Raw genomic sequence first — 15,292 nt, forward strand, 5'->3', positions numbered from 1 at the left:
TGTAGTTCTGATTGCAATCTATATAGTTATTCGTTACCAAATTTTGTTGGCCAAGAAGACCCATTCACGAATTAAACGGTATTCACCGACAACCTTAATCATACCACTAAACAGCTAAAGAGGCAAAAGATCGAACGCTTTTGCAGTCAACTTATCGTGCAATGACAATGAAATTGTCAATGTGGATTAAGGAAAATTTTACTGTGCCATGTAACACGTCCTTATGCAACAAATCTACAAATCACTGCAATGTATAAGTCAAGTCCACTCCCAAATACATGCTAAAGACATTGCCATGTGGATCACTGGATTTGACGCTTCATATATAAGTTTTTTGGCTTCTTTGCAATGGATGTTTAGGCAGAGACTACTATGTAGTGGTTCTATGCCTATTGACTCTGCCATGATGAACCGGATTTAAGGAAAAAAATGGTGTTGCAGGGTTGTAGTTTTGTTCGTAGGAGTGAAAACAGCCACACCGCAATTCACAGTTTGATAAAATGAGAATGATGAGGGCATTATGATGAAAAAAGTGCAAAGGAAATAGGATTTCGAGGTAAAGTCAAGAGCGAAAGAGGTAGTAATTATCTTTAGATATCAAAGACCATTAATACTGAGTAGTGGAGAATGCTCCCAGTGACCCACGTCAGCCCCTCTTTTTTCTCTGGGACTGACACATCATATTTTACCTAAAAAATGAATTCTACACCCATATTTACGCCCTTTTTTTGCGATTTCAATTGTTCGTAGCCCATAGATAAGTTGATAAAAACCTTTCTTAAATCTTATCTCAATTCTTAAATTTTATCTCCATTCTTAACCCGTTCTTAAATCTTATCTCATTCTTTTTCATTTTACTACCGTGTTTCAGATCAAATTTATCTTCTTCTTATTCGGATCTCAATTCTTCTCACTGCTGTATATCCCCACTTCATTTATCTCTCTGCTTATCTTTCTCTCCTCCACTCACCATTTCAGGTCATTGAAATCTCTCGCATTACCCCATCAACTGAAATTAACATCCAAAGCAACTTTCTTTCCTTGATTCTTTCAATTTTTTTATAATGGGATTGTCAATTGACAATGGGTCATCTGCGATAAACCAATCACATCACCGTACTCACAAGGTCTTCTTACTAAGCAATTACATTATCTTAGGTGCTGCATTAAGTTGCATTTTCCTCACACTCTCCCTTCGTCTATTCCCTTCACTTTGTGGATTCTTCCTCATTTTACTTCACGTTTTCACAATTACTGGTGTTGTATTCGGTTGCACTGTTGCGTCGAATGGGACTAATAAATGGTACGCTTCTCACATGGTGTTTACAGTACTTACAGCTATATTTCAAGGATCAGTATCTGTACTCATTTTTACACGAAGTGGTGAATTTCTTGGGAAATTGAAGTCTTATGTTAGAGAAGAAGATGGTGTTATGATCTTGAGATTAGCTGGAAGTCTTTGTATTTTGATCTTTTGCTTAGAATGGGTGGTTTTATCACTTGCTTTTGCATTGAGGTACTATGCTTATGTTGAAGGTGATGAGAATACTAATAGTTCAAGAAAGAGGAGTGCCAAGGTTCAAGAGGAAGATATTCTCCAAGTGTAGAGAACGGTTTCCAGAATTGTTTGGGGAACAATTGCTTATGTTATTGCTTTGGCTAGATCTTCTTGGATTCATTTGAGATCTTTCGGGTATTGTTAACTCATTTGTCTTCATTGCATGATATATTTGATGTGACCGGAAAGAAATAGCCTTAGAACTAAAGATAATATAGTCATGGAGAGAAACAAAATATGAAAACTGAACTTGACTTGCTTCTTCTGTATTCTGTACCATATTTATCGTGATTAAATTCTATGGTGAGCACTGAATTCAGAAAAAGGTGAACCATGCTTTGAACAACAACAGGATGAAGAAGACTGCAGGCAGCTTACAGATAATAATTTTAATCCAGAAAAAGGTCATGTAAGTATCTTCATGCAGTTGAATTATGTGGATTCTAATACTGTTTGATTCAGTATGCTCACAGGAGCTGTGTACAGGGATGGTGTGACGAAAAGAAGGGCATCACTTGTGAAATCTGCCACCAGGTATGTCCATATACCTTCAAATCTCATTCAGTTTTCATGAATTGTGGCCCCAATGGAATATTGGAATAAGTTAAACTGATATTGAAATGTATATGAAACGTTACCAGGAGTGCTGCTATAGTTTTAACATCTTATTATTGAACCTAGAAGTTCGAGGAAAAAATACTCCATGTGTACCCCAGTGCATTGCACCAGTGTAAACCCACATAAGCAAACTGATTGCTGTTTTTTTGTTGCAATGTACTCTGTCTGTCTCCCTATACATGTAACCAAGTGAAGATGCTTCTATGGTATTGAAAGTTAAGACATTCCTTCACAATACAGTTACAATTATGGTGGAGTCCTATGTTGGTTCAATGTGATAATCCCATCGCCTCAAACTATGAATCCTCAAAAAACGAAAAACCTTTAGCTGAAAAAAACCTTCCCATCGCCTCAAACTACAAATCCTTAAAAAAACAAAAACCTTCAACTGAAAATAAAACTTTTTCTCGCCAGCATGGGGCTGATCGTTTAGTGCCAGCAAGTAGCTCAGATTTTTTAGTAACAACAGATTTGAGAGGATGAGAACTGGATGCAGAAGGGGATTTGATACTTGAGTTTCCACTTAACCTGGATTCTGGGCCGTCGTTGGTTTTATCCAGTAAACTGCTGCCATCCATTTCATTCATCTTAATACAAAGAGGAGCAGGATTTAACAGCTACTTTGAAAAGGTTTGTACAGAATATTTGCTTTGATAACACCCATCTGTTTCAGTCCTTTTTTAAGAGGAAAACTGGCTGTTCCTACTTAACATATACTTAAGATCAATAAGACTACACCTTTTTTTTTCTTTGGTAAAGGCTCAATAAGATAAATACTTGAATATTCTCAATCTTATCTTGCTAAAAAAAGGTATACAAAAATAAGGGGTGCAGAGGCAGTTGAGTAGATGAACTCAGACCTGAATATTTCTTATTTGCGTCTTGAATCATCAATGTTTATTGAACCAGTTTATGATTTATTTTCATTTTCATTTTTTTATGACAAGGTAAGGCGCATAAACACAAACCATTTATTTAACGTACCTCATTTTATGTCCTTATTGTTACTTCCATACAATAGACTTGCTTTTATTCTATGTTCATTGATATTTCGACTAATAATTAGGTTTGATGAAATAAACTGATAATGTCAGGCATTGGGCAGTGAAACAAACACATCCCCCATGGCAGATGGACAGTTGGATGAGGAGACATCAATGGAAGAAAAATGCTGCAGAGGAGCTTGAAGTGGCTATGACACAGGTATAAGGAGAGGAATTTGATTGTTGAAAAAGTTCAAGACGGCATAATTTAATTATTCTATCTAACGTTATGTCCTTTTGGCCTTTGAGTAGTTGACGCAAGAAACACGTATTTGTTTCCGGGATGCTCTATACCGTCTTGCCAGGAGCTCTGAACAACTGCATTTGAAAGACGAGAGGCAAATTGTAGAGCATACAATCAACGAGAGGCAAGATATCAAATGATCGAGAGAAACTTCAAGGTACTTCTCAAACCTTTTCCGCGAGAACTTTACTTCTCAGTAGCATATACATGATTGCCATCGCTAGAAGGAGGCCACGTCAGCACAATTTTTAAGTAGGTACCCAAAATTAATTAAAAATTAGGACAGTATTTTGATTTGCTCTAGATTGGTTATATGTTTTCGAGATCCATAAAATTATGAGAAAACAATATCTACGAATCATACAAACAGCAAAATTGATTCAAAAAAAAAAACCCCTTCGACTTCAAAAAGTTCAAACTAAAACAAAAAACTCCAAAACTCTTCATTCACCAAAACCCTTTCTTCTCCACAAAGAAACTCCTCTGACGCACAATCATCTTTTTGATGGGTTGTTACTTTTCTAGAAGTCCTTTTCTTTACCAATTTTCCCGATTCTGCTTCTGAAATGGTAGGCTAGACACCTGAAGATTTTCAGTCTTATCTCTTTTCTGATGATCTTAACTCCGCTATTCGAAACCAGGTATGCAAACGGTTACCATGATATGATGGCTCCGCTGTCCCATTATTTCATATATACAGGTCACAATTCATATCTAACTGGGAACCAACTAAGTAGTGAATGCAGTGAAGTCCCAATTGAAAAGGCGCTGAAAAGAGGGGTCAGAGTAATTGAACTAGATATATCGCCTAATTCTTCCAAAGATGATGTGCATGTTCTTCATGGACGGTATGTAAAGTTTAGTTTCTTTTGATTTTGAAACTAAGTCAATCATGCTTTATGCTTTTGGGACTTGCTTATACCTTCTATTCGTTTCTTGCTCTAGAAATTCTCATTAAGTATTTGTCTACTCATGGAAATGATTGGGTATATGGCTATAAGACCAAAAAAATTATAATCTTTTCGTTTAAAGTTGTGGATACTTGAGGTTATGGCCTCCTGGAAATTAATAAATCGAGTTGGGATTTAAAGTATTGATTGCTTGGTTTTCAAGTTTAAGGAAGTTTCACTGGTCAGTCTCTTGGTTCATCAAAGTCTTGGTTATCCCAAACTCTTAGTCAGAATGGACTACCTATACTTAATTACCTGTGCATATATTTTATGATGCATTTCCCCTCACAAGCATCTATTTAAGGTATTCTTGACGTTACACCCACTGATTTCTTTTCCTTTTGTTTGTTTTTTCAGTTTTCTTAAAAATATAATGATGTCTTTGTCAGCCCACAATTTTATGATGTTTTTTCAGTTTTCTTATCCTTTCTTTTATGATGAGATACATTTCTTTCTATATCCATCTTGATTTGATGAGTCTAATTTATAGATACTTGAGGTTATGGCCTCCTGGAAATTAATAAATCGAGTTGGGATTTAAAGTATTGATTGCTTGGTTTTCAAGTTTAATGAAGTTTCACTGGTCAGTCTCTTGGTTCATCAAGGTCTTGGTTATCCCAAACTCTTGGTCAGAATGGACTACCTATACTTAATTACCTGTGCATATATTTTATGATGCATTTCCCCTCACAAGCATCTATTTAAGGTATTCTTGACGCATTCGTCTCTTTGTCAGCCCACAATCTTTACACCCACTGATTTCTTTTCCTTTTGTTTGTTTTTTCAGTTTTCTTAAAAATATAATGATGTCTTTGTCAGCCCACAATTTTATGATGTTTTTTCAGTTTTCTTATCCTTTCTTTTATGATGAGATACATTTCTTTCTATATCCATCTTGATTTGATGAGTCTAATTTATAGACTTAAGGATGTAATGCTAATATGCTATACAGCGAGTCCCATAGGATAGAGTCCTTTGATCACTATGCTATCCTATTCCACAGATACTAAAGGATCAAAAGGTATCGAGATTGTTGAGTGTGTCATGCCTGGCATAACCAGTGTTTTTTGATGTTACAGAAGTTAGTATTTGTTTAGTATGGTCTTATAAATCGGCTATTTATGATTCCTGCTAATAGAAAAGCTTACTATTGTGTTGTGGTTGATATTTCTATTTGCATCACTGATTAAAATCCCATACATTCTCTCTCATTGATAGTACATTCTATATCCATCTTGATTTGATGAGTCTAATTTATAGACTTAAGGATGTAATGCTAATATGCTATACAGCGAGTCCCATAGGATAGAGTCCTTTGATCACTATGCTATCCTATTCCACAGATACTAAAGGATCAAAAGGTATCGAGATTGTTGAGTGTGTCATGCCTGGCATAACCAGTGTTTTTTTATGTTACAGAAGTTAGTATTTGTTTAGTATGGTCTTATAAATCGGCTATTTATGATTCCTGCTAATAGAAAAGCTTACTATTGTGTTGTGGTTGATATTTCTATTTGCATCACTGATTAAAATCCCCTACATTCTCTCTCATTGATAGTGGGAACGTCTCGGTTCGATACGACACCTGTTACTAATAGAGTTGACGTTTTTGATGGATTTTAAAGTATTTTATATGGGTTCAAGGCATTTCTCCTCTCATTGTACATTTGTTTTTGTTGAGACTAAAACTTTGAATCCTATCATCCAATATTATTAGTAGTTGAGTAGTTCTTTTCCTTTTATGGTAGGCTAATTTTTATTAATGTGTATGCCTTTAACACCTGGTAGGCTAATTTTTATTAATGTGTATATCTTTAACACATACAAAGAGGAGGTTCAGTAAATCCTCTCGGCAGTAGAGACGGGACACAGAAAGATAACTATGGCTGTGATGTTATCTTTGCTGCCACGTTCACCAGCTTCTGTAACCATCCTCTTGGAGCATATTCCGGGTTCTTTAACAGTGTCTCTGATAATGGATACAACGTCTTCATTGCTAACCACATCCCAAAGTCCACTAGCCATTACCTATTATTTATCACAAGCACGAAAACAATTAGTTATGTATTTCTTGATTTACAGAAGAAAGCGTCCATGGCTGCTCAATTTGCAGCAGAAGCCACTCTTCGAATGCTGCTCAAAAGGATGATGAAATGCCACCAATTGAAGCCATTCTTGCACCACTGGAGGCAGAGCTCAAGCTTGCTAGGCAGGAGGTATGCCTCTCATGTCTTCTGATTAATACCGTAATCCAACAAAAATGTCTCTTGTGATACAGCTAATAAAAGAAGCTTCGTCATTAATTACTAATTACAACTCTTATTGTTTTTGAGTGTGTCAGGTAGCTGCTTTTAGTTCCAACTATCTACTAAAATACATTTGCTAATAAAAAACAAAATGTATGTATAAGCGATCTAAGCAAAATTCTATACATTTTGTTATGAATTTGTTGTTGTATCCCTAGAATCATTGGATTTCAGTTTCTGTGATGATTGAAGTTGCAGGTTTAGCCAGCATGAGTTGTTCACCGAAGCATGTTTCATGTGGCCATAGTTCTCTTCAGACAATGGTCAAGCATGTTTCATGTGGCCATAGTTCTCTTCAGACAATGGTCAAGACTTACGAGACTCGAGCTTATGCAGTGTTATTTGGAGATAGTGGATTTAGTCCATTCTGTGAGTTTGAGTGAAGCCTCTAAAGTAGCATTGATTAATTAATGCCTAATCGGCATCTAGGTGCAAATAGATTTCGAACTGCTAATTGATTTCAAACTTCCATCGTTTTGGATTAATGTCCAAAGGAGAAAATACAGACATTAAACCCTACTCCCACGAACACGATCGTCGTGAGGACGACTCAAATCACCAGGAATATTTCCTTATCGAATTTTATTTTTTTGATAACTGGAACTTCTGGGATTCTTTTGGGTGTTTTTTTTCATTATTTTTTATTTTTGTGTATGCTTCTCAAATCTGTGAGGTCAGTTGTTTTGGTTAGGATTTATGTTGTTTTTTAGGTGAACATTGTTGAAGTGTGATTTACTGATATCTATGGGGTCAGTTCAGCTATTTGGTGATAGTGTAGTGGTGAAGGCTTTCAACATGTTCGTAGTCAACATGTTCGTAGCTAGCTGTTAGTCTGTGTCGGATATCGAAGTGGTTTTGTTAGTTGTTCATTTTTTTTGGGAAGGAGTTTCTTAGAAAAAATTAACATGGTTAAGAAGGAATTTAGAAACTAAGATCGTAAGTTTATTCTAGGGGTACAACTGAAAAACAAGAAATGTGTTTTTTAGCCTCCCTCAACACTTTCCAACAGGTAATTAGTTTTTTCTTTTTATTAGACATCGCATTATATATTAGTGTATTTGTTTTATGGTGCTTTTCTGTTTCTACTTACAGATTGGTATCTACTTATTGGACCATTGGACCATGTTGAGTCATGAGCAGTTACATGTCATGAGGAGTCTTAAAAATTACAGCCAAAGTTTGGTCAAGAATGGAGCTTTACATGACTTAATTGATGTCATGCTCGAAAGGTTGTTTACAAAGACATCCACAGAGCCAACAACCTTGGATTGCAATTTTGATCAGGTACCAAGCTCAGAATAAATTACACCATATTCAGTTTACTTCACTATTTGTTTTAGGATGTTTTAGTATTACCCCCTACTAGGCTCAATACTTCACGGCTTAACTAAAAAAATACTAGGCTCAATACTTCATGGCTTAGCTAAAAAAGATGAAAAAATAAATTTAAACAACATTTGAGCTTGAACATTCCTAGGGAGTTGGATAAATGAAGCTCCCCAAGTGTTTTGAAGTAAACAATCTCAAGGAGACATTAAAACCGTAGAGAAGATAGTAGATTTATAGACTGTGCTAGCTGCCACATCCTACTCTGTCAGGCTTCTGAACATGCACCCGTCTTGACATTTCCAAGGATTAAAATTATCATTCCAAATTAGTTTGATGGGCAGATAGAGTGCTTACCAAAAATTCATCTTCATAAGTTAAAGTTGTCTCAGTTACTTCAGGCTCAGCTGTGACTGCCGTATTGCCTGTTGCCGATTTCCTATACCTGAAAGGGTTTTTTTCTCTATCTGGACGCATCGGCTATTTATGATTCCTGCTAATAGAAAAGCTTACAATTGTGTTGTGGTTGATATTTCTATTTGCATCACTAATTGATAGTGGGAACGTCTCGGTTCGATACGGCATTTGAACAGAAGTAGGTAGTTTTAGCTTTCAGTGTAATGTCTCAGTTCGATAGTTTATTTGTCGTCATTAATCCTTCTTAGGCATTTCCTGTAGGTTTGGCAGGTTTACTATCTTTCGTTGCCAAGGTATCATGGAATTTTTAGTTTCCATATGATTGTTATGACATATGTCCATATAACAAGGGAAAACCTGAACTTGGCCTACCCTGGGCAACAATGCCTTTCTGTCCAGAATCACATGAAATGGAAGGCTTTCCAGGTTCCACGGCCTGCAAAACAGCAATTAGTAGCATAGAGGTGAATGAACAGGAGCCTATTTATTCACAGCAGGAGATATCATTGAAGTCCCTTCCTCAAGCCGTAACAATATGTGCAGCTGATGGTGTAGTTTCTCCTGAAGACACTGTGGTTCATGAGCCGATGGTTGCTGTTAGTGGGAAAGATGGTTCTCTTCATGAAGAGGCTAGAAAAAGCAATGCTGACGATGCTGGAAATTTCATTGAAGAGGGAATTGCAGCTGAAAACTCCATAGTTTCTCCTGAAGATGCTGTACTTCATGAAGCAGTGGATTCTATTAGTGGAAAAAGTGGTGCTATTTATGAACAACCTAGACACGGCAATCCTGATAATGCTGTAAACTACAATGGAAAACGAGCTTTAGAGGAAAATTCCATGCAATGGAGTTGGCAGCGGAGGCAAAGTTGCTTTGCAAGGAAATCGCAGGTCATGTAGAGTTTTACATTGATTCAACTGAAGAAGGGTGTCACTTTTGTGTTACTTTGTTTCTTCTGGTTATGGCTGATTCTATGTATGTGTACACTAGCCTCAAGGACTCAACTGTATAGTATCATTTTTAATCCATAGTATAATATTATTCTATTCCAGTCTCACAAATTACCATATAGTTGCGTTTTGCCTTTGCTTTGCGTTTGCCTTTGCTTTGACACATGAAAGAGCCTTTGCTTTGCGTTTTGCCTGTCAGAGTTTTGAAAATGGAGATACCCAACCCATTCAAGCATATCAGCAGATGAATAATGTGATTCACAAATGACCTACAGTTATTCCTGAAGAACCGGTTATGGATTTTGTCTTCACTCTGGCTGGCAGAGTAAGCTGACTGGAATTAAAGTGAGGTTGTAATGTAAACACCTCTGTTCATCAGGTGGCCACACTTAGAGAAAAGATTATATGTCAATCAACCAACATTTGTCGGATTTGAGAAACAAGAGAGACGAATTACGACACTGGAGAAATGGCTGGGAATTACAGTACAAAAACAAAAACGAAAAGAGTCCCAGTTACGCACAAACTTCCAAGAACTCCATTAAGTCCAACATCATATTAAGTCGAACCATTTACATACGACGAAAACAGACCATTATTGAAAAGTTTATAGTTATACAATAAGCTGATTAACATAGACTCCAAAGAGCTGCAAAACATCACTGATGCTTTTAAACCTGTTTAACATGAAAACAGAGTTACAAATAGCCTGGATTACTGATTCCAAAGATTGGACACTCAACAGTAATACGTCAAGTTCTTCAAATTATTACAGAGACTTGGAAGCTGTCTGACGTCGGCAGGATTACTAGATTAGAGTTACTATGATGCTTTACATACATGAACTATTGAAAGCCTCATAGTGTCCATGACTGTGCAAGCACGACCATTGGCCTCCGGTTCAACTCTAGCTGCTTGACTAGAACTCGAGGAACAAAACCAGTGTTGGAAATCTTTAATGGAGCTTCGAGCATGCACTGGTGAGGAAAGATTACCATTCTATCTTTTTGAGGACCTTAGCATGATGATGGTCATTCCCAAAACTTTTGGGTCGCAACTCATGACTACATGATTCGCAAAGATTACCAGATGCAGCTGTCTGTAATTAAAGGTCATTAGCTCTTTGCACAACTGGGTTGGTGGCTACTGTTCTGTTTCTGACAAAAAGATTTTTAGGAATATGATTCATTTTGCTCAGGGCTTCAGGCCTTCTTCTTTTCTTTTTCTCTGTGTGTGTGTGTGTGTGTGTTTCTTTATTTTTTTCCCTACAACCCTATCTACATCCATATGCTCCTCTCTCATTGCTTTTTATGTTCATTGAGCTTTGAACTTGATATGTATATCAATCAACCAAACTTGCCCATATTTGTTTTCTGCTGCAATATGATGGAGTTTGGACCAGTTGCTAACTCAGATTTTTTCTTAAGTTCAGACTTACCAGCCTGGATATACTGCGCCTGTTCCATCTCAACCCCGCCCTGATGATACCACCATTGATATCAGGCAAGTTTTATCTCTGATTTTTTATTATATTTAATTTTATTCTTTGAAGATTGAAAGACACTTATTTAGTATTTAACATGTTGAATGAAGATCCAAGCAGCACTGTTCACATTCCCCTTTTTTTGTTTATTTCAGTGGAGGGTGGCTGATATCTGGAACTCCTGTTGGTTTGCATGATCCTCGGTTTGTGGCAATGGCAGCAGCAGAACGTCGTTTATTGGAGGCCCAATATGATGAGTACGCTGGTACTAATGCCAGTGGATCTGCTTTTTGCCGCTTTGCCGCTCTTACTGTAAGCCCTGTGATTAATTGCACAACCATTAAAAAGGACTCTGTTTTTTTTTTTTTTTTTGGTGTGGGGGGTAAAAATGATGTGCTCGAATAAGCGATTAGAAGATAAATGTCTCAACGTGCGTATGATAGCTGCGACTTCTATTTCTATAGCTTTCGCTCTTTTATTTATTCTTTAAATGGGGTCAGTGAGTTTATTAAATGAATCTCCAATTCAGTCTCACCTATCGTCTAATATAGTACGTAATTGAATTGTATTGATTATTACTGAAGATTGGTGTCAACTTAAAATTCAGGTTCCTAACTGCATAGACAAACTTGCCCAAGCAGGATTGAAGATTTGGTTACTCACAGGAGATAAGAAAGAGACTGCAGTCAACATTGGGTATGAGTGGTTTTCTTGCACAGTTCGTTTTTTATGGTTATCCTTAATTCCTTATACCACTACACTTACCTTCAGAAAGAGTTCGTTAGTACATGCTAACCTTTTTTTTCACTAGAAAACCATGGCCAAGCGGATGGACCGTACTGATACTTAAAATGTATGTTCATTATTGTATTTACTGCGTCTGAATATCTTTGTTTCTTCGTGTAGGTTCGCATGCAGTTTACTTCGGTATGACATGAAACAATTCCATTTGAGCTTGGATGTCGGAACTAAATATGAGAATCAGAAGGTGCACATTGTTGAGTACCTAATTGCTTTTGAAATCTCATTGTGACTTTGTAAGGATATATAGAATGAATACCATATTTGAGTTGGCGATAGCGGTGAAATGGCCAATTATTTGAAGACCGTGGTAGCTCCTCAGGTATATACTAGCTGGTGTACGTGACTTTTTACATCTTTTAAATTTTTTTTTTTGAAGGCATTACTTACTTGGCAACATTTGCATTTCAGGTCCCTCCTGAGCTATATGATTCCTTCATAGCTGCAATTGATAAAGGACACATAAAAACAATGCCAAACAGAAGCATGCCAGCCGCTCCCCATCTGACTCCCGGTGCTCTATTAATGGGAGATGCATTCAACATGTGCCATCCTTTGACTGGTGGAGGGATGACAGTAGCTTTATCAGATATAGTTGTGCTACAGAACCTTCTCAAACCTCTGCGGAATTTGAATGATGCGCCTTCACTTTGCAGATACTTAGAATCCTTTTACACTCTTCGTAAGGTAAACTGGGTTATTTGATGGTATCTTCCTGAATAACTATGTTTAAATAGGTACAGTCCCCATTGTTTGAAGTAAAGACGAAAATAAATGAAAGGAAAAGAGTGAGATTTGGCTACAAACTTAATTAAGAGATAAATCTGGACGGGAAGTATAAGTTATTGACTTCTACTATTCATCCAAAATAATTATATGTTGACTGCTAATGATATGCCCCTTCCCGTCTTTTAATAATCTTTCATCGTCTTTTGATAATTTATAACGACTTTGCTTAGGATGTTTTGAGATAATCGTATATTTTCGTATTGATTGATAATAAATCAAATTCTGAATTTGAACATTTGAAAAGGAGAGGACCAAATATTGAAATAGAAGCTAGCCATGTTCCTGTGTATCACTGGATGGGGGGTTTCAAAATTTTCTACTTTAGATTGGTGGACACTGTGATAAAGAAATGACAAAACATTGAAATGGTGGCTATGAGAATCTGATAATTGGATCTACTTTCACTTTTTTTACTAAATTGGTTTGGTCATTACCTGCAGATGTTAGTAAGAGAGAGAAAGTGAAGTAAATAATTCAGTGACAGTGATCAGACTCAGTTACTGATGTCAAGCTTTGTATTAGATATCACTGCATAGAACACTATTTTCTATCTCACACTCTCTCTTTGGAAGACTCTCTTTTTCTGATATAGTATTTCAGTATATCCAAACCAAACTTTATGCTTTTGGGTCTGGGTTCGGGACTTCGGGTTGGGAGTTTTACGGGTTTAGGTTTGGTGCAATTTTTTTGGTCGGGTTTCGGTCTAGACTCTAGAATTCTAGATGGACATCGCCATCACTACTCGCTGTCAAATGGGCAAGGCTGGGGGAGCAACAACAAACATGAAGCCCTCTAAACTTGAGGGATGGGCTGGCATTTAAAATTAGGTGTGTTGAATGGATTGCCTACGGGCTTTCCGAATATCTTTTTCAAAATATATGGGCCATTCCGAAGCTTTCAGACCACGGGCTTCATTACAAATCTCATCAATTTTTAAGAATATGAAATCCAATAAAACCTGCAGATAGTTGAAAGGAATCAGTGGTAATTGCTTATAGCTGGCGACATGTTCCTCCTCAAATTCGACGAGGGGTTTGCCGTCAATCACCATCGAGGTCACCCCATGTATTCGAACCAAGTCCAATCCAATTGCTCGGGGAAGTACTATAAAAAGGCGAAGGAAAAAGCATCCACACAATATCATCACTACTCTCTTTTGTAAATAAATTCTATTACAACTAAGATGTTCCAATGTAAAACTAATGTATTTTATCAAAATAAGTCCTAATTGGCTTTAACTATGTCATTCTTGAAACATACACCATCTTTGCCTTCATTGTGATGCTTTCTCTTTGGGAGAGTTATTTGGGGGCTATTATATACAAAGTGATGGTTGCTCTGGATAACAAATGGCCATATACTTGAGATTTGTAGTATCTTGGATCGGAAACCCTAGCCCACTACCACATCCATTAATCGCCACTTGATGGGTGGGGAGAAGTGAGTATCTTGAAACCTTAGCCCACTACCACATCGTAAATAATTTAGTACTTTGATGTGACATTGAAGGATGTAAAGATATGTGGGATTCTTGGTCTGTGTGTATCTTTTGGGAAACAGAACAGTTCAGTTAGTAAGAATGAGATTGGTCAAGGTGGTACCTGTTGTGGAAGTTGGGCACACTCACAAACAAGACATGCATTGCCTTAATCTTATCTTTGAGTTAGTTGCCTTAATCTGGTCTAATTGACCTTAACGTTGGGAGCAACATTAGCCTCGCGGATTGTGTTTTCTTGGTTGTCAAGATTAATGTGATTATGTGAAAGAGATGGCTTCACTAATAAAAATAATAAGAACAGGAAGAAGAATGAAAAAGCATGTGGAACTGTGGTCGGTTTTGGTTTTGGTTTTCATATTTAAATCCAAGCAAATTTAAATATGAAAACAAACTAATTTGGTTGAACATGCCTTACTTTGAAGAGATGGGAATAAGTAGTCATAATGATACAGTCCCAAGTGGACAATTCTAATGAAGAGTTATGGCGTGTTGAAATTGTCGGTTTTTGCAAAACCAGCCGCCATGGAGTTATAGAGAACAATATCTGGTTAGGAATTTTGATCATACAAGTTTTGGGAATAATCCATTATATTGTGGTGGAGGTGAGAGTGAAATTGTGGATGAGTTTGGTGAGGATAGCAAGTTCATTAAGGGTGTTTGATTTCATTATAGATACTTGGATTTGTTTGAGTTCTCAAAGGGAGTTGCATTTGGATATTTAATTTAGATTTGTAATGTTGTGATTGGATATAGAGCTGATAATCACACTAACATGCACACTTTTGTTACCTTACTTTGTAATCCAACTAATTCATAGTAATTGTGCTACAGGTATGGGACAGTTACAAAGACATAGTCACAATATAGGAGATTACACTGCTTTTGTATTGAATGTTTCATTGTAAAATGTGTGTTGAGACTTGGGATTCTGCTCTCAAATATATCTTTTATAAATTGTAAAATTGTATATACATCTAGGTAACTAAAGAGTCATTATGAGTTTACTGATTTTCATTATTTCTATGTATAGAACTCCGAATGTAAATAAATGTCATTAAATCATTGATTGTCGCCACAACACAAACAATTGTGTATTAACTTCGTTTAGTTTGATTAATGATTAAAATAGGATCTCGATTCTTATTTATAACTATTATGATGCATTAGTATGTAGGAGTAAAGATTACATAATTGAAATATCGTTAGCCATTTGTTTTTAAGAGCAACTGTGGCATATCACTTATATGCCAACTTGCTCGGGTTTCCCTTGAATAGTTCTTTGTATGTTATTCCCTACTCTGTTGGTCCT

General features: G+C 36.6%; 2 protein-coding genes across 11 annotated transcripts; both read left to right on the forward strand.

Moving 5' to 3' along the window:
- The first annotated feature begins 1,603 nt into the window (after positions 1–1,603).
- On the forward strand, positions 1,604–9,508 carry LOC147510350 (uncharacterized). Of its 9 annotated transcripts, XM_086602337.1 has the most exons (12): positions 1,654–1,693; positions 1,879–1,967; positions 2,045–2,092; positions 2,200–2,806; positions 3,271–3,379; positions 3,472–3,620; positions 4,105–4,311; positions 6,496–6,629; positions 7,812–8,003; positions 8,604–8,640; positions 8,711–8,755; positions 8,862–9,508. In XM_086602337.1, exons 7-12 carry the CDS (start codon positions 4,287–4,289, stop codon positions 9,359–9,361), a joined length of 933 nt encoding a protein of 310 aa, XP_086458463.1. In that variant the 5' UTR covers positions 1,654–1,693; positions 1,879–1,967; positions 2,045–2,092; positions 2,200–2,806; positions 3,271–3,379; positions 3,472–3,620; positions 4,105–4,286; the 3' UTR covers positions 9,362–9,508. The 9 variants fall into 9 exon arrangements, with proteins under 9 accessions (XP_086458458.1, XP_086458460.1, XP_086458462.1 ...); XM_086602332.1 differs by having other exon boundaries at positions 1,604–1,967; XM_086602334.1 differs by having other exon boundaries at positions 1,604–1,967; positions 2,591–2,806.
- Positions 9,509–9,626: 118 nt separating this feature from the next.
- On the forward strand, positions 9,627–15,025 carry LOC147510351 (squalene epoxidase 1-like). Of its 2 annotated transcripts, XM_086602341.1 has the most exons (7): positions 9,627–10,523; positions 10,845–10,915; positions 11,051–11,207; positions 11,503–11,591; positions 11,802–12,018; positions 12,108–12,383; positions 14,815–15,025. In XM_086602341.1, the coding sequence occupies exons 5-7, from the start codon at positions 11,983–11,985 to the stop codon at positions 14,848–14,850; spliced, it is 348 nt and encodes a 115-aa protein (XP_086458467.1). In that variant the 5' UTR covers positions 9,627–10,523; positions 10,845–10,915; positions 11,051–11,207; positions 11,503–11,591; positions 11,802–11,982; the 3' UTR covers positions 14,851–15,025. The 2 variants fall into 2 exon arrangements, with proteins under 2 accessions (XP_086458467.1, XP_086458468.1); XM_086602342.1 differs by lacking the exons at positions 9,627–10,523; positions 10,845–10,915; positions 11,051–11,207 and adding an exon at positions 11,248–11,325.
- The last annotated feature ends 267 nt before the right edge of the window (positions 15,026–15,292 follow it).

The sequence above is a fragment of the Coptis chinensis genome, chromosome 3 (assembly GCF_015680905.1).
Source record: "Coptis chinensis isolate HL-2020 chromosome 3, ASM1568090v1, whole genome shotgun sequence".
Classification (NCBI taxonomy): domain Eukaryota; kingdom Viridiplantae; phylum Streptophyta; class Magnoliopsida; order Ranunculales; family Ranunculaceae; genus Coptis; species Coptis chinensis.

What these genes read in the sequence shown, in the direction of transcription:
- LOC147510351 (XM_086602341.1), top strand. Translation starts at nt 11,983, where the DNA reads ATGGCCAATTATTTGAAGACCGTGGTAGCTCCTCAG. An exon ending in AGACCGTGGTAGCTCCTCAG is followed by an intron (nt 12,019 to 12,107) that starts GTATATACTAGC and finishes TTTGCATTTCAG; the next exon opens with GTCCCTCCTGAGCTATATGA. An exon ending in CCTTTTACACTCTTCGTAAG is followed by an intron (nt 12,384 to 14,814) that starts GTAAACTGGGTT and finishes ATTGTGCTACAG; the next exon opens with GTATGGGACAGTTACAAAGA.
- LOC147510350 (XM_086602331.1), top strand. Translation starts at nt 4,287, where the DNA reads ATGATGTGCATGTTCTTCATGGACG. An exon ending in GTGCATGTTCTTCATGGACG is followed by an intron (nt 4,312 to 6,495) that starts GTATGTAAAGTT and finishes CTTGATTTACAG; the next exon opens with AAGAAAGCGTCCATGGCTGC. An exon ending in TGGATTGCAATTTTGATCAG is followed by an intron (nt 8,004 to 8,603) that starts GTACCAAGCTCA and finishes ACTAATTGATAG; the next exon opens with TGGGAACGTCTCGGTTCGAT.